The sequence below is a fragment of the Rhinoderma darwinii genome, chromosome 3, assembly GCF_050947455.1.
Source record: "Rhinoderma darwinii isolate aRhiDar2 chromosome 3, aRhiDar2.hap1, whole genome shotgun sequence".
Lineage (NCBI taxonomy): Eukaryota > Metazoa > Chordata > Amphibia > Anura > Rhinodermatidae > Rhinoderma > Rhinoderma darwinii.
Window position 1 is genome coordinate 194,185,191 of NC_134689.1, and position 26,067 is coordinate 194,211,257.

Below are 26,067 nucleotides of genomic sequence, written 5' to 3' on the forward strand. Positions count from 1 at the left end.
CTGTAGATACTGCCACACAGCCCCTTGTACATAGTGCTACACAGCAATTCCCCGCTGTATATAGTGCTACATTTCCCCCCTCTTCCCCTTGTGTATATAATGCTACACAGCCCCCCTCCCCTTGTATATAGCTCTACACAGCCCCCCTCCCCTTGTATGTAGTGCTACACAGCAATTCCCCCCTGTATATAGCGCTACACAGCCCCCTCCCCCTTGTATATAGTGCTACACAGCCCCCCTCCTCCCCATGTATATAGCGCTACACAGCCCCCTCCCCCTGTATATAGCGCTACACAGCCCCCCTCCTCCCCTTATATATAGCGCTATACAGCCACCCTCCTCCGATGGTATATAGCGCTACACAGCCCCCCCTTCTCCCCTTGTATATAGCGCTACACAGTCCCCCACTCCCCTTGTATATAGCGCTACACAGCCCCTCTCCTCCCCTTGTATATAGCGCTACACAGCCCCCTCCTCCCCTTGTACATAGCGCTACACAGCCCCCTCCTCCCCTTGTACATAGCGCTACACAGCCCCCCTCTCCCCTTGTATATAGCGCTACACAGCTCCCCTCTTCCCCTTGTATATAGCGCTACACAGCCCCCTCTCCCCCTTGTATATAGCGCTACACAGCCATATAGCTCCTATATTTATATGTGTAGGTATTATTTACTTGAAATTTTTAAATTTTGTGGCTATTTTTCGCCGTACTACATATGCTGTTTGCTTGATTGGTAGATTTTTTCAGTCAATCTTAAGTTCATACCGCAAGGGCCCTGCGGTGTACACATCATCAGAATTTTTTTTAAATTGCTGTTTTGTCCGTATTGTACTCTAGTGCGAACCTTCTAATAACTATAGTGTGCGTCTAGTATTATTTTATCACGATACATAGTTTGGATTGAATACTAACCAATCAAATTGACCATTGTATCATTATTTCATATATTTGATTATTGGTCTATTTGCTCTTATCTATTTTATACTAATAATTTTTTTTTATATTTGATATATTTTGTGTGATGCTGGTACCATTTTTTTTTACAGTTACTATTTAGTCCCTGATAAATAAAAACATAGGATTGAAGGAGGGTGTACTTTTTCTCCCATGAGTGTACACACTAGGACTAAATTCATATGAATCTAATACAGCTAAAGTATCAGAATGTTTTGAGAGTGTTGAGAGTGCTTTTTTCTAAGTCATTCATTTGTAAACTGCCTGAAGAAGGGGCCTCTGTGCTCTGAAAGCCGCATATACAACTTTTATGGTTAGCCAATAAAGGTATCATACCTATTATACTTTTGTCTTTTTTGACACAAAAGTATTTAACATTTCATTCTGAGAGTGTTGGAGGAAACTAGAGTATCCAGACAACAACATCATTTGTTTAAGGATCTACTTTACTTTTTTCATTTCTGTTTATCTTATCTTCTTTACTGTATAAAGTTTGATATATTCATAAAAATGTTAGTTGGAATCAGCAAATGCTTGATACGTTTCCTGTTCATCAACCTTATCTGTAGTTATATATGAGGGAAAGTCGTAAAAAAAAAAAAAGTTCCCTAGTTTATCCCCATACATGCATTGCTTGTTGCTGGATTTGAACTGTGATGTCATGTAGTTTGATACTTTGTCACTAGATGGAATAGACATCCTAATGCTCAGGCCATGTGTCAGCCACAGGCCGACACAGGCCAACACGGGCCGACATGGTGTACTCCGGGTTTGTTGGTCCGTCCAGGGGCTTGGCGTCACCATGATGACAGGACACCACAGTTCTCCTCTGCTTGCGCTGCATGACTCTAGTCACAGGATACAGATGGAGAGTGTGATGTCACTCCTCCTGGACCTTAAAGGGGAACCGTTCCAGTGTTGCAGTGCTTGGTTATTAGCCCTGGTGGTGTGTTTTCTGGCATTTGTTCCTGTTGATCCCTGTGATTTCCCTGTGTTAGACACAGCTTTTGCCTTGACTCTGCTTGAGCTGACTAATCCTTGTACTTTCTCTGGCCTATCCCTGACTTTGCCTCCTGATTCTGATTAGTGGACCTGATGCTGCTCACTTGTTACCGACCCGGATCCAGTTTGACTTCCAAACAATTCTCACCTGCCATCTGCAGCCCGACTGTCCATTGAGGACTATCCTGGGGACCGCAACCTGGGGATCTAATAGGAATAGTTCATAGCTCCTTGTGGGGATTATGGGTGAAGAACAGGAAGTCCTTAGATTACACACCCTAGAATAGCTTGTTCCAATTGAATAATTGTCTCAGTCATTCATTGTTTCTGCTGGCCAGCTACCAAACTACTCCTGCACTGTGCGCTACTCCTCCAGGTCTACATGGTGCCACTGAAGTCTGTTTCCACAATGCTGTTCTACTCTAATTCACTGTCCATAAGATGTCTTGCTACACTGTGCTACTCTGCTTCGTCATCTTTGAGACGTCTTCAAAGTTCCGACTATGTTACCTGGGACCAGCATCTACGTGCAGTCTTTGGCTTATATTCAAATACAGAGCATTACACCATGTGTTGATACAGCCAGTTTAGCACCAGTGCTGTGTGAGTTGACAAAACAGGTCTAATTTGGAAAAAAAACAAAAAAAAACACTGAGGCAAATAAAGCTCATGACCTGGTTACGTTATACGATCCTGTTATTACTGTAACAATTTGGGAAATGGTGCTGTGAATATTATGAAGGCCGAGTAAGTTTAATGAATTAACAGGGAAGTGGGAATCCAATTACATCAGCTGATCATGTTCAAGAAATGAAATCAGGTGTGCGAGAAAATAAACGAGTCTTTTGTAGGCCTAATTCACACTCGGTGTTCGGTCCGTGATATACGGTCCGTGTGTCGGCCGCATTTCCCGGACCGAACACACTACAGGGAGCCGGGCTCCTAGCATCATAGTTATCTATGACGCTAGGTGTCCCTGCCTCCCCGCGGAACTACTGTCCCGTACTGAAAACATGATTACAGTGCGGGACAGTTGTCCCACAGCGAGGCAGTGACACCTAGCGTCATAGAGAACTATGATCTAGGAGCCCGACTCCCTGCAGTGTGTTCGGTCCGGGAAATGCGGCCGATACACGGACCGTATATCACGGACCGAACACCGAGTGTCGTTTTTCACGTCCGTGTTGCACCCGTGCGGGACCTGTTTTTATGGATCCCTCATAGACGAGTCTTTTTAGGGATTACGTGAAAACTGAAGAAAATAGGAAATGTCCTATTTTTCGAACAGACCCTTCACATAGTCCGTTAAATCAATGGCCCCATTGAAATACTTGCATCCGTGTGATGGCCATTGTTTTAACACGGATGTATATTACGGTCGTGTGAATGAGCCCTTAAAGGGATTGTGCAGGATTAGAAAAACATGGCTGCTTTCTTCCAGAAACAGAACCGTACCTGTCCACAGGTTGTGTTTGATATTGGAGCTCAACCTCATTCACTTCAATGGAGCTGAGCTGCAATACCAGACACAACCCATGGACAGGTGTAAGGGTATGTTCACACGGCAGTGTCCGTAACGGCTGAAATTACGGGGCTGTTTTCAGGAGAAAACAGCACCGTCATTTCAGCCGTAATGGCATGTTGAGGCGCTTTTTGCTGCGTCCATTACGGACTTTAAATGGAGCTGGTTTTCCATGGAGTCCATGGGAAACGGCTCCATTTACGTCTGAAGAAGTGACAGGCACTTCTTTGACGTGGGTGTATTTTTTACGCCCCGCCTTTTGACAGCGGGGCGTAAAAAAAATGATCGTGTGCACAGAACATCGTAAGACCCATTTTCGGACGTAAATCGAGGTGTAAAACGCCCGAATTACGTCCGTAAATAAGCCATGTGAACATACCCTAACTCTGTTTTTGGAAGAAAGTAGGCATGTTTTTCTAATTATAAACAACCCCTTGAAGCTGGATTCACATGGGACGGAAATTCTGTGGATCTTCCACAGTGTATCCATAGCCTTTAAGTAGCGTTTCTGCAGCAAAGTCTACACGTGTTACGTGCAGATTTTGCTGTGGATTTTACCCCTTATACATTTAAAAGGGTGAAATCTGCAGTGAGCAACCAGAGCAAAATGAGCAATTTGTTCAAATCTCATCCACATGGCAGCGACTGTAATCCATTTTCTGCATGGAAAATATGCAGCCTTTCCATCCTGTGTGAATCTAGCCTAAGGCCTTGTTCACACATTGCAGATTTGCTGCAGCTTGTATTTTTTAAGCCAAAACCAGGAACATAATCTAAACAGAAGAAATATATAAAGAAATGTCATGTAGGTCTGCTCTCCTGAATCTAATTCTGGTTTTGGCTAGAAAAAGACAAAATTTGCAGTAAATCTACACTGTGTAAACGTGTGTGGACTTAGGGTATGTGCACATGTAGTGTTTTCAGGCGTATTTCGGGGCGTTTACACCTCAAAAGACACCTGAAAAAACGGAAGCGGAACGCCTACAAACATCTGCCCATTGATTTCAATGGGAAATACGGCGTTCTGTTCCGACGGGCGTTTTTTTACACCTCATTTTAGAAAAACGGTTTGTCAAAAGACGTCCGCGAAAAAGAAGTGCATGTCACTTCTTGAGCTGTTTTGGGAGCCATTTTTCATTGACTCCATAACTAGAAAAACAGCTCCAAAAACAGCAGTAAAAAACGCTGTGAAAAACGCGAGTTGCTAAAAAAAACGCTGAAAATCAGGAGTTGTTTTCTCTTGAAAACAGCTCCATATTTTCAGAAGTTTTTGGTTAAGTGTGTAAACGTTACCCAAAAGGGTACGTTCACACGGCTTATTTTCTGCCATTTTTCGGGCCGTAAACGGCCGAAAAACGGTCGATAAATCGGAAGCAGAACGCCTCCAAACATCTGCCCATTGATCGCAATGGAAAAACGGCGTTCTGTTCCGACGGGCCGTTTTTTTCGCGGCCGTTTTTCAAAATGGCCGCGTATAAAGACAGCCACCATAAAGAAGTGCATGTCACTTCTTCAGCCGTTTTTGGAGCAGTTTTTACATAGACTCTATAGAAAAACAACTCCAAAAACGGCTGTGAAAAACGCAGCGAAAAACTCAAGTGGCTAAAAAAAGTCTGAAAATCAGGGAGCTGTTTTCCCTTGAAAACAGTTCCGTATTTTCAGACATATATTCACACGCAAACTCAAAATTTTCTGAAAATACGGAGCTGTTTTCAATGGCAAAACAACTCCTGATTTTCAGACGTTTTTTAAGCCACTCGCGATTTTCGCTGCGTTTTTTGTGGACGTTTTTTGGAGTTGTTTTTCTATAGAGTCTCTGAAAAACGGCTTAAAAAACGGCTGAAGTGACATGCACCTCGTTTTCGCGGCCGGTTTTTTACGAGGCCGTTTTGAAAAACGGCCCGTGAAAAAAATGGCTCGTCGGAACAGAACGCCGTTTTTTCCATTGAAATCAATGGGCAGATGTTTGGAGGTGTTCTGCTTCCGATTTTTCAGCCGTTTTTCGTGTCATTTACGGCCTGAAAAACGGCTGAAAACATTACGTGTGTACATAGCCTTACCCTTAGGGCTCATGCACACTTCCATCGGCCGTTGTACGGCCGTTAATGACGGTCCCGTCACACAAGGGGCTGCACACGTATGGCTTCCGTTTGTAGCCCGTTGTTTCACGGACCAAATTCAATCCAAAGGCAGAGACTGTTCCGTCAAAAACGGGCAGGATTAGGACCTGCACTACTTTTGACGGAACGGCTGCACGGTTCCATTAAAACAACGGAAGTATGCATGGCCCAATTGAAATGAATGGGTCCAGGGTGCTATCAGTGACAAAAACGGATAGCACCCTGAATGAAAAAACCGAAGTGGGCATGAGGCCTTAAAGAGGCTCTGTCACCAGATTTTGCAACCCCTATCTCCTATTGCAGCAGATAGGCGCTGCAATGTAGATAAGAGTAACGTTTTTTGTTTTTTTTAAAACAAGCATTTTTGGCCAAGTTATGACCATTTTTATATTTATGTAAATGAGGCTTTCTAAAGTACAACTGGGCGTGTTTAAAGTAAAAGTACAACTGGGCGTGTATTGTGTTCGTTACATCAGGGCGTTTTTACGATGCAGGACCTGGGGCAGGAAGTGAGTGACGTCACAGCGTGATCTGCCAGAAGCTGGGCTTTGTGAAGAGAAGTGGATGATACTTCTATACACAACGCCCAGCTAGTAAAAGAAGTAAAAACGCCCAGATGTAACGAACACAATACACGCCCAGTTGTACTTTTACTTTAAACACGCCCAGTTGTACTTTAGAAAGCCTCATTTACATAAATATAAAAATGGTCATAACTTGGCCAAAAATGCTCGTTTTAAAAGAAAAAACAACTTAAGGGTATGTTCACACGGCGGGGGTCCGTAACGGCTGAAATTACGGGGATGTGTCAGCCTGAAAACATCCCCGTAATTTCAGCCGTACCGGCATGTGCAGGCGCTTGAACGCCGCGTCAATTACGGGCGTAATTAGCGCTGCTATTCATTGGAGTCAATGAATAACGGCTCCAATTACGGCCAAAGAAGTGACAGGTCACTTCTTTGACGCGGGCGTCTATTTACGCGCCGTCATTTGACAGCGGCGCGTAAATATACGCCTCGTGTGAACAGACAAACGTCTGCTCTTTGCTTTCAATGGGCAGATGTTTGTCAGCGCTATTGAGGCGCTATTTTCGGGCGTAATTCGGGCCAAAAACGCCCGATTTACGTCCGTAAATAGGCCGTGTGAACATACCCTTACTCTTATCTACATTGCAGCGCCGATCTGCTGCAATAGCAGGTAGGGGTTGCAAAATCTGGTGACAGAGCCTCTTTAAGCAGTTGTAGTTAGACAAGTGTTTTAGCAGGAAAGGTGATTATAATGAAAAATAGACTAGATATGTTTTTAAATAAACAATTCCAAGTAACTTGGTCATATTAAAACATAAATATAAGAAAATATTACATTTTAACTTTCCCTCGTGCTATACATAGCACTAAAATTATTATTTTTTTAACAAACGCATCTGAACAGCGAACATTGGAAATGTTTGGTATCTTAATCACTAGACATGAACGACATATTTGCATAAATTATTCATGTTTTGAATATTTATTTAGTAATTGATCATTTTTATTTTTAGTTTACAACAGCGAAGGGCTCCTGGGTGAGATGCCCATTTGCGTCTGGAGCCTTTCCAGGTAAGAAACACAAGCACAAAACAAATGTAAACCCTTAGTGTATGTTCACACGGAGTGTTTTCAGGCATATTTCGGGGCGTTTACACCTAGAAAAACGCCTGGAAAAACGGAAGCAGAACGCCTCCACACATCTGCCCATTGATTTCAATGGGAAATATGTCGTTCTGTTCCGACGGGTCGTTTTTTTATGCCTCGTTTTTTAAAAAACGGCATGTAAATAGATGCCCGCGAAAAAGAAGTGCATGTCACTTCTTCAGCCGTTTTTGGAGCCGTTTTTCATAAGCTCTATAGAAAAACAGCTCCAAAAACAGCTGTAAAAAACGCAGCGAAAATCGCAAGTGGCTTTAAAAACCTCTGAAAATCAGGAGCTGTTTTCCCTTGAAAACAGCTCTGTATTTTCAGAAGTTTTGGATTTTGTGTGTGCACATACCCTTAGGGTATGTGCACACACACTAATTACGTCCGTAATTGACGGACGTATTTCGGCCGCAAGTACCGGACGGAACACAGTGCAGGGAGCCGGGCTCCTAGCATCATAGTTATGTACGATGCTAGGAGTCCCTGCCTCGCTGCAGGACAACTGTCCCGTACTGTAATCAGGTTTTCAGTACGGGACAGTTGTCCTGCAGCGAGGCATGGACTCCTAGCATCGTACATAAGTATGATGCTAGGAGCCCGGCTCCCTGCACTGTGTTCGGTCCGGTACTTGCGGCCGAACTACGTCCGTCAATTACGGATGTAATTAGTGTGTGTGCACATACCCTTAATGTTATTTTCATCAGAAATAACATGAACATACACAAATGTATCTAAACAGAGCACAGTTCACGCGCGTTGCACGGACGTATATCCCGTTCGTCTGAATAAGCCCTAAATTATAGGATGAGCATGAGAGTTACTCACTTTAGTTTCTATTTCAGCTTGGGAAATGAAAACATTTTTCATGGATGAAATGCTACAAATCAGATTCACGTCTTCAGCTAAAGCACAGTTTTCTGTTTTTATTTGCAACCGAACAAAACACAATTCTTATGACATTCTTCAAAGGCATGCCTTAGTCTATGTGGTGAGTTTGCAGATTTAGTTTCCTGAAGTACAATCTGTGTGATCTTAGTGTCGCTCAGTGCAATCTGTCCTCCATAATGTTCTCCTGAACCCCAGTGTTCTGTGTATTAGTTTACATCTCTGGACTGAATTCTCTGCAGCATGAAATAAAAGGCAGCTTAGCCTCAATCTACTCTGCAACCATCCACAGTCTACTGGTAGATCTCGATTGATGGGTTGCTTATGTGGGCTGTATAGAATCAATCGATATATATATATATATATATATATATACACACAGCAGACAAAAAATGGTGACAGCACACTGCGAACACCAATGCAACCTAAACCACTAAATATAAATAAATATGCATTACTGCTAAATCTACTTACAATAGGGAGGTTCTTAGTGCACATTTTGATCAAATTGTGCCCACCTGCCACGACAAGGCGACCTCTGTAAGGTGGGGACCTACTCTGCACAACCAGCACTAAACTAATTAAAATCACCCAGGGCAGAATGGGAGGAGTGCAAGAACAAAAAATGGAGGCAGTCGCTAACCCCACATATATGGATCCCATAAAAAACACAAAAGTTCTGTTCTGAGTAGTTCCCCACCTTACAGAGGTCGCCTTATCGTGGCAGGTGGGCAAACACTTTTTGATCAAAATGTGCACTAAGAACCTCCCTATTGTAAGTAGATTTAGCAGTAATGCATATTTATTTATATTTAGCAGTTTAGGTAACATTGGTGTTCGCAGTGTGCTGTCGCCATTCTTTGTCTGCTGTATGTTTGCAGTCACAGGTGTTCTTGCATCTGCATACACATTTTATATCACTTTCTTGGAATGTGCTGTTCAAACTTTTGTGTTGTTTTATTTATATATATATATATATATATTTATTATGATAGGCATCACACCGCTGTGCTACCCATTTATATTGTATATGCCGTCCCCTTTTGTGGTAGAGGGCTTGGATGCACCTGGAGCCATGGCATAACATGTAGTGGCATCATTAATTTTACTCATACTTTTAAAATATGATAGCCAATTCAGTAAGAAATAGTACTTTCGTCAGACTGGTCTCACTTCATTTTCAACTGTCATGATCAACCATTAATTTTTATGATTGGTCATATATATATATATATATATAACTATCCTGGTCACTCTAGGTGCAAATAAATCTCTTTCTTGTCTATAGGGAGCATCAGGTTACGTAGCCCTCAATTTGACAAGAGATATATGCGGCCACAATATCTGTATTCAGGTAAGTTTATAATGCCTCAAAGGGTAGGTACGTATTTCTGTGGTATAAGACTATAGTTAAATCTTTCAGGGTTATTATTGGTAATCTGACTATTCATTGGTTCCTTCATATAGAAAAAGTATGCTCAGCACTAGACATGACCAATGCAAATATGTCAGCATTCACAGCCTGCATGCGGTACCGCAACATTACTATATATTAGAACATACTCCAGCATCTTGTGAATTGTAAGGTAACCATCATTTTTACTTGAAGAAAATTTTGGCAGGATGACATTAAACATCCCCTTCCAAAACAAAACGTATGCTTTCTCCCCCAGTGCTGAGGACCACTGGCCGTCTTCTCCTGCAGAACAGTAGGAGACCTCACTGATCTGCACACCCAGGTCCGGCATATGTACTTCTACCTTTCACTAGGCTGCTACTTGATCTCATTTGGGCGCTGCCCAGTGGGCTCTTTGCTTGGAGAAAAAATAAGTTAGTGAGTCCCTAATGAATACATTGTGAAAATCAGGTTTTCACAGAGGTTTCCTTCTAAACGTACCTGGCCAAGCCATGCGCAGCATAAAATAACACAGGTTTCCACAGAGAATAAAAACTATAAAACCTTATTACATTAGTTATCCCCATTGGTATAATCACTGACATTGAGAATGGGAGGGATGATTGTGATCTAGTTGCTATTTTTACACAATTTTGTGGCCCTGATCAGCAGTAGCAACATTTTTTTTATGATTTTAAGTATTTCAGCTCATACAAAAAATATTGCTTCTATTTCATTACCCCAGACCCATCGCCTCAATCCCCTTATCCCTTTAAACCAGGAAAAGAAAGAAGTACGAGTGAAGAATATAATAAATATATATATATATATATATATATATATAAAATAAAAAACTGTAGTCGCCTGGTAACTTCAGCGTATCATATCTAAATCACATATTCTTTATAAAGTGTATGGTTTCTCATTCACTTCTCCTATCTAATTAATGTCTTCCTCTTCATGCCCACTTCAGTGTTTTTCTTCAGGGTGCTAGCCGTTTTTCTGACGGCTAGCACCCTGACCCATTCATTTCAATGGGGCCATGCACACTTCAGTTTTGTTGATGGTCCTGTTGCTCCGTTCCGATGCAAAGTAGAGCATGTCCTACTTTGGTCCGAGATTCCGTGACCGTGAGGCCCATGCAAGTCAATGGGGCCGTGTGCCGTCCGCGTGTGACGGAGCCGTTGCCTAGCAACGGCCGGGCGGGCAGAAATACATTACAGAAATATTACACTAATCGGCAGCCACTTGTCTCTATCAATCACTGATAGAGAAAAGAGGCTGCTGATTAAAAATAAAATAAAAAGCAGTTTATACGTACCCATTCGTTGTCTTGGTGACGAGTCCCTCTTCTTCCTCCAGTCCGACCTTCCTTTGTGACGCGGCAGCCTGTGATTGGCTGCAGAGGCGGTCACGTGGGATGAAGCATCATCCCTGGAGGGCGGCCTTCTGATGTCATCCAGACGTGCGTGACCGCCACTACAGCCTGTGATTGGCTGCAGCGGTGACATGGATGAAACGTCATCGCTGGAGGCCGGACAGGAGGAAAGTAAGTATGAACTTATTTTTTTTATTTTTTTATTTCATTAAAATTGTAATTTCCGAGCGCCGAGAATGGTACTGGCCAGGGTGCTGAAAGAGTTACCGCCGATCAGTGCAGCCCATTAACTCTTTCAGCACCCTGGACAGTACCGTGCTCGGAAACGGAAACACAGAGTGCACACTGGAGTGAACACGGCCGCTAAAACGGGTACACAGATCCTTCAAAAACGGCCGTGAAAACGGTGTCGGAAGTGTGCACGAGGCCTTAGAGGATTACACACATTGAAATAAGTTATTGACCAGATTTATAACTAGATTATCTTAAAGAGGCTCTGTCACCACATTTTAAGTGCCCTATTTCCTATATAAGGAGATCGGCGCTGTAATGTAGGTGACAGTAATGCTTTTTATTTCGAAAAATGATCTATTTTAAACCACTTTATGAGCGATTTTTAGCTTTATGCTAATGAGTTTCTTAACGCTCAAGTGGGCGTGTTTTACTTTAGACAAAGTGGTCGTTGTACAGAGGAGTGTATGACGCTGACCAATCAGCGTCATGCACTTCTCTCCATTCATTTACACTGCACTAGCGATATAGTTATATCACTATGTGCAGCTACATACACAAACACCAACATTACTGTAGTGTCCTGATAATGAATATACATTACCTCCAGCCAGGACGTGATGTTTATTAGTCTATGCAGACAGTCCTTGATTTTCATGCAGCGTATGTCCACTGCATGAAATGCACGACATGTCCTATATTTGTGCGTTTCTCGCGCATCACGCACCCATTGAAGTCAATGGGTGCGTGAAAATCACGCGCAGCACACGGAAGCACTTCTGTGTGACACGCGTGATTCGCGCATGAGCAGTAAAAAGTATGAATGAAAACAGAAAAGCACCACATGCTTTTCTGTTTACAAACATACAAACAGAGTGTCATAATGATGGCGGCTGCGCGAAAATCACGCAGCCACGCATCATATATGGTGATGACACACGGAGCTGTTAAGTGCCTTTTGCGTGCGCAAAACGCACACGCTCGTGTAAATCCGGCCTAAGTGTACCACACAAAGTACTGACACCCTATTCTCCCCCAGCATTACAAGGCCTGGCTGCATCCTGAAAAGATATCCATGATAAATTATAAATATTCATGATAAACATGAGGTATTAGTTGATATTTTGGCCTAAATACGCAAGCTTGCAACCCACATCAATGGTCCCCATCGTATTTCGAGTCCCTACACTCCTATTACACACAAATCACAAAAATTTGCAATATTAATTTAACCCCTTAATGACCGCCGATACGTCTTTTTACGGCGGTCATTAGTGGGCTTTATTCTAGAGCGCCGCCAAACTACGTCGCTGTAGAATAAAGTAAACACAGCAGGGAGCCGTGAAATCTCCCTGCTTTCAGCTGCCAGAAGCAGCTGAGGGCTGGGGGTGTCCCTGCTCTGCCGGGTGAGATCGATATTAGTATCGATCTCACCTGTTTAACCCTTCAGATGCGGTGCACAATAGCGAGCACCGCATCTGAATGGTTTTGGAGTGAGGGAGGGAGCTCCCTCTCATCTCACTGACACCCGGCGATAAAATCGCCGAGTGTCTGTGTCTTCTATGGCAGCCGGGGGTCTAATAAAGACCCCCAGGTCTGCCTGCAGCGAATGCCTGCTAGATCATGCCGCAGGCATGACCTAGCAGATGCCTGTCCGTTTTAAACGGACAGGCAGTAATACACTGCAATACAAAAGTATTGCAGTGTATTATAATAGCGATCGGAGGATAGTGAAGTCCCCTAGTGGGACTAGTAAAAAAGTAAAAAAAGTTTAATAAAGTTAATTAAAAAAAAAAGTGAAAAAAAAAAAATGAAAAACCCAGCTTTTCCCCTTACAAAATGCTTTACTATTAAAAAAAACTACAATAAAGCAAAAAAGTTACACATATTTGGTATCGCCGCGTCCGTAACGACCCCGACTATAAAGCTGTTACATTATTTAACCCGCACTGTGAACGCCGTAAAAAATAAAATAAAAAACAATGGAAAAATTGCTGTTTTCTGTTAATCCTGACTTAAAAAAAATGTGATAGAAAGTGATCAAAAAGTCGCATCTACTCTCAAATGGTACCAATAAAAACTGCAAGTCGTCCCGCAAAAAACAAGACCTTATACAGCTATGCCGACGCAAAAATAAAAAAGTTACAGCTCTTCGAATGTGACAATGGAAAAATCTAAAAAATGGCTTGGACATTAGGGCCCAGAATGCCAGCAGGGGGAAGGGGTTAAAATCACTGAAAAAAGGCAAACTTGCTCACAATGGCAGATACACACACCAATTCACATGAGTATGCAGGAAGACATAAAACTGTGGATAAGTTGTAAAAAATCTCTGTCACAGAAAAGAATTAAACTTGTTTTATTATGACACATAACAAGGCACACTTCATATTATTTAGAACCTGTTGCAAGTTTATTGAAAAATGTACAGGTAACAATTATTCATCCAACAACATCAGGCTAATTCTCTTCTATATGTGGACAGGATTACAAGAAAAGCTTTGCCCATTCTGTCATACTTAAATATCCCAACCTTACCATGCAATGAATTTAGTTCACATGCATGCTGCATACCTGTATAATTATACTGCAGGCATGACACGCGTGTGTGCTAAATTTGCAATGAAACACCCACAAAGATAACTTGTTAGATATGCTAAAGACTGCATTATATATATATATATATATAGTAGGTAGAAAAAAGCAGCACTTCAGAGAGTTCAAGTATCACGGTGCTATGCATCCTTGACCGTCATCCACACGGTCCTGAATTGGATACACAAATGAGGAAATAGTCGCAGTACTCCAGGAGTAGTTGCAAAGATAGTGCTTTATTCACCCATGTACAGAAATAGCTATGTTTCAGTCCTCTCAGCAGAACCTTTGTCAAGCCAACTACTCCTGGAATGCTGCGTCTATTTTCTCGTATATATATATATATATATATATATATATATATATATATATATATATATATATATATATATACATGTAAATCAAATTGCATCCCATATAGGTGTAATATAATGAAAAGTAATGTAAGGACACGATGATGGAATGTTATTGACCTTTAGAGCTGTACTATAACTAAGATAAATAACATTGCAAGACTACTTAGACAATCATTACTTATGACCTGATCACAACAAGTTTTAAGGTAAATGTCAGAGGTATATATCAGGAGGACTCACGACTTACACCTCTGACAGAATACTGCAAGATATCCCACTGTATAGAATGCTGCAAGATATCCCACGGTATAGAATTCTGCAAGATATCCCACGGTATAGAATGCTGCAAGATATCCCACGGTATAGAATGCTGCAAGATATCCCACTGTATAGAATGCTGCAACATATCCCACTGTATAGAATGCTGCAACATATCCCACTGTATAGAATGCTGCAAGATATCCCACTGTATAGAATGCTGCAAGATATCCCACTGTATAGAATGCTGCAACATATCCCACTGTATAGAATGCTGCAAGATATCCCACTGTATAGAATGCTGCAAGATATCCCACTGTATAGAATGCTGCAACATATCCCACTGTATAGAATGCTGCAACATATCCCACTGTATAGAATGCTGCAAGATATCCCACTGTATAGAATGCTGCAAGATATCCCACTGTATAGAATGCTGCAACATATCCCACTGTATAGAATGCTGCAAGATATCCCACTGTATAGAATGCTGCAAGATATCCCACTGTATAGAATGCTGCAACATATTCCACTGTATAGAATGCTGCAACATATCCCACTGTATAGGCATATCCCAAGCAGCCTGATCTAAACACATATATGTACTTTCAACTACAAAGCCAAAGCACTGTCACCATGTGCATATTCCAAACACCTGGCCTTAGTTTACTTGCATTCGAATAACTGCCCCCAATGGGGCTGGAGGGTCGTGGGTGCTGGGGACCAAGGAGCAGGCTTTGATCTGTGTCTTGACAGAGATGCAAGTGAGTAAGAAGGCAGAGATCAGTGACATGGCTGACCAGAGCCTGTTCCCATGAGAAGAGCCATCAATACATATTGAAGTGTTGGGGTTGCCAACGGACAAGATGCAAAGTAGAGTGTGGGAAATGTCTTGTTCTCTTTAGGGGTAATAGTCTAGGCCCCCTGTAGTTTAGTGACCTTTAGCTCCACTTTCCAGCACAAAAACAACTGCTGGGCAAAGGAACTTGAGCACATTGCAGAAAAGGAGCTGAGTTACTGTCATTTCCCTACCCAATGTCAAACTTGGAAAATAACTGCGCAGCTGATCCCAGGAGTATCCCAGACCCCCGGCACAGGTCAGATGATCCCTACTGAAAAAGCTTCCCCTCCCTCAGTTGAACAATACAACTCTGCTTAAACGTAGCTTCAAAATGAGCACATTCTCAAGTTCGGGGGACCTCGGGAAGCTGTAATGATAACTGTCCATACATGAAAAGTTGTCACTAGAGATTCCCAGCGTATACGTTAAACGTAGACCTCTGACGGATACAGTAGTTCCCATAGGAATTATTTTTTTTACGTTTAATATATACTGGATACCGTTGTATGGAATAGAATAGTTTACTGCGTTATTCCAAACTGTTTCTTTTTTTGTGGTATACTGACGTATACCATTGAGGCAGTATCCAAAAGGACACACTTGTAACACTATGGATTAACATGTAGCTGTCCACATTAATCATCCGCTTGATTTGCAGCATAGCTCTTATGCCCTTAATATTGTTTTTAACATGATTAATATAGATATACAGTGAAAGATTTGAGATGACCACACAAAATTGCAGTGAGAAATGGTCTTCTATAGGGGTTATCTTCTCAAAAATCAATATATATATAATGCTGGGTAAAGCATTTGGTGTAGTCAGCAAACATATAGACTGCATGAATAAATGCACAAAATGATGAAGCATATCAAAATCATACCTCTTTTCATGTCCTTTTCTGCAAAAAGGACATACTACTACATCCTAATTGGTGGCTCCTTTACGAAAAATAGAACGAAATAGTACAGTACATCCTGGTGACCGTGTGGGTACAAAAACTGTGATTGACACATCGAATCCCGACTGTTCAACCCCTTATATTTCGTGGTTAATATCGACCGTGGCATCTCAGGAGTTTGATAGAGGGAGGGGTCTTCCTCTGTTAGCCCTTAGCCACCCCCGCAACATGATCGCAGGCTGCCAATGGATTACCATGGTAGCTGGGGGCCTAACGAAGGCCTCCAGAACTACCATAGGTACACTATATGGCCAAAAGTATGTGAACACCTGACAGTCATACCAGTATGACCTTGTTGGACATCCCATTCTAAAACCATGGGCGTTTGTTACTGCCACGTGCTGAAATGTAGATTTTCTAAATTGCAATCTGATTGATGCTTGCCAGACATAGGGTGCGGAGTCTAGAGGATCCCCTGTTTTTTTTTAACCTTAATCCCTACAAGAAGGTGTGAACTTTGCCGCAGGAAGATCTCCAGGTCGCAGTCTCCAAAATAGTCACGGTTTGGCGGCAGTAGCGCTTATATAGTAGTAGCAAGGTCAAGAATAGAGCCAAGAGGAGTCACCAGGAGAGTAGACAGGAAGGCGACATTCCAGAGATAGAGACTAGAGCGTAGTCAGGAATGGAGACAAGAATCAGTCAGGAACATAACAGGTACCAGGAAAACTATCTAAAGGGCGAGATAGAGGCCATATCCAAGAACAAAACCGAGGTGAGGTTCACAGTCTAAACAAGAATGAAATCCTAAACAATAGCACAGGAGAAGATAGCCAGGGCAAGATTGAAGCTCAAACAGCAGGCAAGGCATGGCAGGACAATTCCCCCTTCAAGTAGTCCACAAGGCCCAAGGTCATCTTCGAACAATGGTTTCGTTTGCAACAGACCCTGCCGAGTATCTACAGCAACTGATCTGCGGCCCGAACCTACAGGGCTGGGTTAAAGACCAGAAGCCAGAGCATGGAAAAAAGGTGGTCGTCAGCAGTAGCCTGAACATGGCGCTATATTTTGTGAAAGGTGAGTCACAGTGTTATGGAGTCAGGCTCCCTTCTGCAGATATAACAGAATTCACTCTTCTGGTAACGCTTTCCACAAGAATTTAGAGCATGTCTGTGGGAATTTGTGCCCATTCAGCCAAAAGAAAATTTGTGAGGTCAGACACTGATGTTGGCAAGAAGATCTGTATCGCAAGGTATATCACAGATCTGTTCCGGTTCATTCCAAGGGTGTTCGATGGGGTTGAGTTCAGGACTGCAAGTCACTCCAGTTCCTCCACAGCAAACTCATCAAACCATGCCTTTATGGACCGCACTTATGTATACAGGGGCACCATCATGCAGGAACAGTAAAATGGCCTAGCCCAAACTGTTGACAACCTAAACACGAACCATAGGGGGAAAAAAAAAAACCTCAAAGAAACATGCACAATATTTGTACAAAAATAGAAAATCTTTATTAGATAGAATAAACAGTAGTACAATGCAGAATAAAATAATGGACTATACACGAAGAAAGAGTGATCAGATGAAATAGACCAATGACCTACAGAAACAGTCACCTAAGGCAGACGGAAATACACTCAATTACCCACAATAGGACATAGATAATGTAGCGCCCATGGCCGCGGGCCGTCGGGTTTACTCACCTCCCGACGCCCGCAGCCATGGATCTGTGAGCGCTGGCCTCCGTCTCCCTCCTAGGAGATGCCAGTGCTCACTTCCGCTCAGTTCGGCTGGATCCCGTAGGGTGCGCGCGCACGCTCGCGCCCGGCCTTAAAGGGCCAGCGCGCGCAATTAGGAAATCGTCATCACCATCAACTGCCACGATTTCCTGGTCTATAAGAAGGTCCCTGGCCTTCTAATCCTTGCCTGAGCATTGTTAGTCTTTCCCAGTCTGTCTCGCAAATGGTTCCTTAGTGTCTCCCGTTCCAGCTGTTACCCGTGCCCTGTTACCATTCCTGTATTCCGTATTGTTCCTGTGCCTGCCACGTCAAGTGCCATTGGATACTGCCCGCCACGTCTGGCGCCACTTGCCGCACCTGCCTCCATCCGTGCTGAAGCCACAGCCACCGCCCGGACTATTTCAGGTACCCAAGCATACTGTCTACCATTTACTTCTGCTTAGACTGTGACCTGGTCAGCTGCCTCCCCACTACGGCGGAGCGGCCTAGTGGGTCCACATACCCTGTGCCCGTGACAGTACGCTCAGGCCATGGAACCCGCTGGCCAGCCCAAGACCCCAGTACAGAAGATTCAGACAGAGATGCAGGACCTACGCACACGTCAGGATCAACTCCTTGAGGCGGTGAATTCTATCCTGGTCCGCCTGGATCTACTCGCTGTTCCACCCCCGGTTCTTCCCCCTGAAGCTGTTGCCGTGCCACTGCCTGTTGCTCCCCCTGTTTGTTCCAGATCCTCAGTTCCTCTGCCTCTTCCTCCTCGCTACAACGGTAACCCCAGAGCATGTAGAGGATTTCTCAATCAATGCACGGTGCATTTTAGGCTACGGCCTCATCTCTTCCCCTCCGAGGAGGCCAAAGTGGCATTTATTATCTCCCTCCTCGCTGGCAAGGCCCTCGCATGGGCGAACCCAATCTTGGAGCAACAAGGACCTGTATCCGCGGACCTAGCCTTGTTCCTGCAGTCCTTTCGTGCCGTGTTCGAGGAGCCGGGTCGAACATCCTCTGCCGCAGCCACTCTGACCCTCAAGCAAGAAGGCTCCACTGTAGGGGAGTAGGCTATCTCCTTCCGTACCCTAGCAGCCGAGCTGGCATGGAACAATGAGGCACTGGTGGCGACCTTCTGGCAGGGACTATCCTCTCACATCAAGGACGAACTGGCAGCCCGCGACCTTCCTTCTACCTTGGATGCCCTCATCCTGTTAGCCACCCGGGTTGATATGAGAATCCGGGAGTGCTCTCTAGAGGTTCGTCAGGAGAGCCGGGCCCACAGACCAGCACCCTCTGCCCAGAGACCACTATTGTCCACTCCTAGTGCGCTACCTGAGGAACCCATGCAGGTAGACAGAGTCCGGTTATCTGAACAGGAGAGGCAGCGCAGACGCTCCTCTGGACTTTGTATGTATTGTGGCCTCAAGGGTCATTTTGTGCGCCAATGCCCACAGAAACCGGGAAACTCCAGTACCTAGGGTTGGTTGGAGAGGCAACTCTAGGTGGAACGTCTCCAAACCTTAAAACCTCTTCAAAATTGTCGATACTTGTGGCCATCGTCACCGGACAGACATCCTTCCTATCTTGACTCTGGAGCGGCTGCTAATTTTATCCACCAGGATCTAGTGGATCGGTTTCAACTACCCACAGTCCGTCTGGAGAGACCCCCTGGCAGTTGCTTCTGTGAATGGTCTACCGTTGCCTGATCCGATCATGCTCATCACTGAGCCGTTGACATTACGGGTCGGAGCTCTTCACTCGGAACAGATCTCCTTCCTGGTACTACCCAAGGCTATCAATCCTATCCTGCTGGGTCTGCCATGGCTCCGTCTACACGCCCCGACACTCGACTGGAGTTCTGGAGAAGTTCTTCAATGGGGTTCCAGATGCCATAGCCATTGCATGTCACAAGTCCGTCCTGTTGTGCCCCCTCTGCCTCAGTCACTCTCCGATCTACCTTCTCAGTATGCCAGTTTTGCGGATGTCTTTTGCAAATGAGAGGCTGAGACGTTGCCTCCACATCGGAATTATGACTGTCCCATTGAACTGGTTCCCAATGCTTCTCTTCCCCGTGGACGAGTATATCCTCTCTCCTTGCCAGAGACGTTATCGATGTCAGCCTATATGAAGGAGAACTTGGAGAGGGGTTTTATTTGAAAATCTTCTTCCCCGACCGGGGCAGAATTCTTTTTGGTTAAAAAGAGAGATGGATCTCTGCGACCCAGCATTGACTACCGTGGTCTCAATCAGATCACGGTCAAGAACAAATACCCGTTGCCACTCATTTCCGAGCTGTTTGATCGCATACGAGGAGCCAAAATTTTTTCCAAGCTAGATCTGCGGGGGGCCTATAATCTAACTAATCCGGATTCGCCGGGGTGACGAATGGAAGACGGCATTTAACACCCGCGATGGGCACTACGAATACCTAGTGATGCCCTTCGGACTGTGTAATGCTCCCGCAGTATTTCAGGAGTTCGTTAATTACATCTTCCGAGATCTCCTCTATATGTGCGTTGTAGTTTATCTCGATGATATTCTAATCTTCTCCCCAGATCTGATGACCCATTGGAGGCATGTTCGTCAAGTTCTTCTGCGACTAAGAGAGAATAGCTTGTATGCCAAGTTAGAGAAATGCACCTTTGAATAGAGGTCTTTGCCCTTCCTGGGCTATGTCATCTCGGATAAAGGCCTTAAGATGGACCCTGAGAAGCTAAAGTCTGTCCTGGAATGGCCACGTCCTCAAGGCCTAAGGGCCATACAGCGGTTCCTGGGTTTCGCCAATTTCTACTGGCAGTTTATTCCGAACTTTTCTTCTCTGATGGCCCCCATCTCTACCCTTACCAAGAAGGGTGTGAACGCCAAGGTGTGGACTCCAGAGGCAGAGTCCGCATTCATTAGCCTCAAGAAAGCCTTCACTTCAGCTTCAATCCTCCATCACCCTGACGTATCTCGGCAGTTCTCACTGGAAGTGGACGCTTCCTCTGTTGGTGCAGGCGCACTTCTGTTCCAGAGGAACTCCAAAGGAAAGGCAGTAGTATGTGGCTACTACTCAAGACTGTTTTCCTCTGCTGAGCACAATTATTCCATTGGAGATCGGGAGCTACTGGCTATCAAATTGGCCCTGGAGGAGTGGAGACATCTTCTGGAGGGCGCTGCTCACCCCATCCTGATCTTCACCGACCACAAGAATCTTACTTACCTTCAGTCCGCTCAAAGACTGAATCCTCGTCTAGCCAGGTGGTCACTGTTCTTCACCCGTTTCCAATTTCTGCTCCACTACCGTCCCGCTGACAAGAACGTGAGGGCCGATGCCCTGTCCAGATCATTTGAAACGGAAGACACGGTGGAGTCCCTTCAGACGATCATAGACCCATCCTGCGTTGTCACCGCCAATCCTCTGCAGCTTAGAAATATCCCTCCGGGGAGATCTTTTGTTCGGTTGGCAGACAGAAAAAGGATTCTCCGCTGGGGACACAGTTCTAAACTGGCTGGGCACGCCAGTGTCCGTAAAACCCAAGCCCTGGTCGCTCGTCACTTCTGGTGGCCCACGCTACCTAAGGATGTTCTGGACTTTGTCTCTGCTTGCACGGTGTATGCCTCCAACAAAGTGACTCACAGCAAGCCTGCCGGCCTGCTTCATCCCCTGCCTGTACCCAGTGCTCCCTGGCAGCACATTGCTATGGACTTCGTCACGGACTTTCCTCTCTCAGCAGGATGCAACACCATCTGGGTGGTGGTGGACCGGTTCTCTAAGATGGCACATTTTATCCCGCTGACCGGCCTACCCTCTGCTCCTCGACTGGCAAGTATCTTCATTCTGCACATCTTCCGCTTGCATGGCTTGCCTCTTCACATTGTGTCCGACCGGGGGGTTCAGTTTACCTCCAAGTTCTGGAGAGCCCTCTGTAAACTCCTGCATGTGAGTTTGGACTTTTCCTCTGCCTATCACCCCCAGTCCAATGGGCAAGTTGAGAGGATCAACCAGATCATGGAAAATTATCTCCGCCACTTCATCTCTTCGCAGCACGATAACTGGGTACAGCTTCTTCCATGGGCCGAGTTCTCGTACAACAACCACACAAGTGAGTCCACCACTTCCACTCCGTTTCACATCGTGTACAGTCAACATCCCAGAGTCCCTCTTCCTGTGTCGACTTCATCTCAGGTACCCGCTGCTGACTCTGCATATGGGGACTTCCTGCAAATCTGGCAACAGACCCGGTCCTCTATTTTGCTGGCGGTCGAACGCATGAAGCGAAAGGCAGTTACTAAGAGAAGAGAGCCGCCTCAGTATCTTCCGGGGACTAAAGTCTGGCTGTCCTCTCGGAACATTCGCTTGAGGGTGCCTTCATACAAGTTCGCTCCCAGGTTCCTTGGTCCTTTCGAGATCATGCAACAAATTAACCCTGTCTCCTATAAGCTGCGGCTGCCTCCTACCCTCAGAATTCCTAACTCCTTCCATGTGTCCCTCCTGAAACCAGTGGTCCTGAACCGCTACAGCAAGACCTCCAGTCCCACAGTTGCTCCCAGCAGTCCTTCTGATGTATTTGAGGTAAAGGAGATCCTGGACCACAAGAGAGTAGGAGGAAGGACTTTCTATTTGGTGGACTGGAGAGGGTTTGGTCCTGGGAGCCAGAAGAGAACCTCAGTGCTCCTGCTCTTATTAAAAAGTTCCTCTCTCACTCTGGCCCCAAGAAGAGGGGGCGTAAGAGGGGGGATACTGTAGCGCCCATGGCCGCGGGCCGTCGGGTTTACTCACCTCCCGACGCCCGCAGCCATTGATCTGTGAGCGCTGGCCTCCGTCTCCCTCCTAGGAGATGCCAGTGCTCACTTCCGCTCCGTTCGGCTGGATCCCGTAGGGTGCACGCTCGCGCCCGGCCTTAAAGGGCCAGCGCGCACAATTAGGAAATCGTCATCACCATCAACTGCCACGATTTCCTGGTCTATAAGAAGGCCCCTGGCCTTCTAATCCTTGCCTGAGCGTTGTTAGTCTTTCCCAGTCTGTCTCGCAAATGGTTCCTTAGTGTCTCCCGTTCCAGCTGTTACCCGTGCCCTGTTACCATTCCTGTATTCCGTATTGTTCCTGTGCCTGCCACGTCAAGTTCCATCTGCCACGTCAAGTGCCATCGGATACTGCCCGCCACGTCTGGCGCCACTTGCCGCACCTGCCTCCATCCGTGCTGAAGCCACAGCCACCGCCCGGACTATTTCAGGTACCCAAGCATACTGTCTACCATTTACTTCTGCTTAGACTGTGACCTGGTCAGCTGCCTCCCCACTACGGCGGAGCGGCCTAGTGGGTCCACATACCCTGTGCCCGTGACAGATATAGCACAATACATGAATTTACTTAAATAGATATGCCAGTAGCTAGAGAACAAGTAATGCATGGTAGAACATGTCCCAACTATCAGCATAAAATCTATGGGTCATGAGTCCAAAAGAGTAAAAGATATATCAGATCATAAACAATGCATAGATAAACAATTAGCACATACCATGAGACATTGTGGGGAGTGAGACCGGCACCCTGGGGACTGAAAAACACCTCGCCAAACAGACCGGCTCTGTCAGGAGGCTAAATAGATTAAAACTGGAGGGGTTTAAATAGGGAAAAAAAGGTTTGTTCTCACCTGTGGTGAGCGCAAATCGGTGCTAAACACGCCCGTCGAGAGACTCACACATCACGGGAAGCGCCTCACTTCAGAATGGTAAGGCGCGACATGATGACACCGCACAGGGGTCACCATAGTAACGACGACGCTAAGCGCACTCCTGGATGTGGTTCCCACAGCGCATGCGTGTACCAGCCTCTGTGCGCAAACAAGAGTCGAGAGAACAGAAGGAGACGGACAAAATGTATGTACGATCTAACTATGGAGCTGAAGCAGAGATGTGGAGAAATGGCACTAAATAATAAAGAAATAATGAACGTTGTATATATGTACCCATACAAATAACTAAAAATATAAAAAAGTAAAGTATAACCAACATATATGAATACATAATAAAAAGTGAAAATAATAAAAAAGTGAAGTGAAAAAACCCAAAAACATATATATATATATATATATATATATATATATATGAAGAATGTATATATAATAAAAACCAAATATAAAATATACATATAAGTGTAAACATGGTGAATAATGTACAAATGTAATAGTGCAAAATAACCAACTATGATATGATATAGTGAATAAAACGTGACAAAAAAATAAACAAAAAGTGACATGAAAAATATAGTGCTCAAAAAACATTTAATCATAAAAAGTAATTGTTCAAACAGATAATGACAATCGACTAATAATATAAATACAGAACATATACTATATATATGTGTATATATAAAATATGTGTACATTTCATGAAATGACTCCATTGTGCAAAAATACAAACAATCATGTATATCATAAATATTACTAATAGAGTATCAATTAATTATATATAATAAAGGATGATATAAATAATCATAATACTAAATAGCCCAAACTGTTGCCACAAAGTTGGAAGTATACAATTGTGTAAATGTCTTTGAATGGTGTAGCCCATGGCCGCCAAAAGTACAATATAGTTTTTTTTCACGAACCGCGGCATAAACTGCGACGAAACGGCATTGTATATATCCTGCAAAAGGACCCTTAGACATAAGGTCACATGACCTCATCTCTGAAGTTCTTACTACTGTTTAGAGACCTGCTGGTCACATGACCGCCGGTCCTTGAGCAGCAGCAAAATTCCACAGAGAAGACTGAGGTGAGCTGCTATGTAAGTATAAGGCTGGGTTCACACGACCATGTTACGTCCGTAATGGACGGAACGTATTTCGGCCGCAAGTCCCGGACCGAACACAGTGCAGGGAGCCGGGCTCCTAGCATCATAGTTATGTACGATGCTAGGAGTCCTTGCCTCTCCATAGAACTACTGTCCCGTACTGAAAACATGATTACAGTACGGGACAGTTGTCCTGCAGCAAGGCAGGTTCTCCTAGCATCGTACATGACTATGATGCTAGGAGCCCGGCTCCCTGCAGTGTGTTCGGTCCGGGACTTGCGGCCGAAATACGTTCCGTTTATTACGGACATAACATGGTCGTGTGAACCCAACCTAAGGGGATGGATTTGTTTAAGGGGTCTGTATTTAGGGGGTCTGGTGTGGGGTCTGTATTGAGGTGGCCTGGTTTGGGGACTGTATTTAGGGGGTCTGGTGTTTCTATTAGTTTAAGGGGTCTGGGGTCTGTATTTAGGGGGTCTGAGGTCTGTATCAGTTTAAGGGGTTTAGGGTCTGTATATTTAGGGGTCTGGGGTCTGTATTTAGAGGGTCTGTATTAGTTTAACATCTGGGGTCTGTATTAGTTTATGGAATCTATTTAGGGGCCTGTTCTAGGGTCTGTATTAGTTTAGGGGTCTTTATTTAGGGGGCTGTATTTAGGGGTCTGTATTAGATTAGCGGATCTGGTCTGGTGTCTGTATTATTTAAGGGAGTCAGGTCTGGGGTCATTGTTCGTGTAGGGGGTCAGGTCTTGGGTCTGTATTTAGGGGGTCTGTATTAGTTTGAGGTATGGGGTCTGTATTTAGGGGGTATGTATTTAGGTGTCTGGGGTCTGTATTAGTTTATGGGATCTGAATTTAGGGAGCCTGGTCTAGGTTCTGTATTAATTTAGGGGTATTTATTTAGGGGTCTGTATTAGTTTAGGGGGTCTGGTCTGGGGTCTGTATTAAGGGAGTCAGGTCTGGCGTCATTATTAGTGTAGGGGGTCAGGTCTGGGGTTTGTATTTAGGGGTCTTGTCTGAGGTCTGTATTTATTTAGGGTGCTTGTACTGGGGTATCTATTTGGTTAGGGGGGTCTGGTCTGGGGACTGCAATAGTTTAGAAGGTCTGGGGTTCAAATTTATTAGACTGGGAAAAATGGGTTGTTCAGGCACATCGATAGGTCATCAGTATAAAAAACGGCCTGTGCCCGGACAACCCCTTTAATGTATGGTTCTGGGCCTTGGTGTCTAAATTTGTGTGTTTCTATAGAGGTTGGAAATGGCTGCAGAAGTGATGGGCAAAGATGTCTCATCAGGAGAAGTCGCCATAACAGTCTGCGTCAGATGGAGAACAAAAGAAAACGACTCCCATCAGAGAAGACAACACTTGTGAGTTACTGGATCTATAGGGGATCTGTCACCTCCCCTGACATGCCTGTTGTAGGAAATCCTTGTATTCTACATAT

The 26,067-nt window shown here is 44.6% G+C and overlaps 1 protein-coding gene across 1 annotated transcript in view; it reads left to right on the forward strand.

Moving 5' to 3' along the window:
• IL17REL (interleukin 17 receptor E like) overlaps positions 1 to 26,067 on the forward strand; it is a 199,303-nt gene that overhangs the window by 131,067 nt on the left and 42,169 nt on the right. Inside the window, exons 12-14 of the mRNA XM_075859407.1 lie at positions 7,140 to 7,197; positions 8,118 to 8,263; positions 9,449 to 9,514. Coding sequence (XP_075715522.1) covers positions 7,140 to 7,197; positions 8,118 to 8,263; positions 9,449 to 9,514 — 270 coding nt within the window. The remainder of the gene's footprint in view (positions 1 to 7,139; positions 7,198 to 8,117; positions 8,264 to 9,448; positions 9,515 to 26,067) is intronic.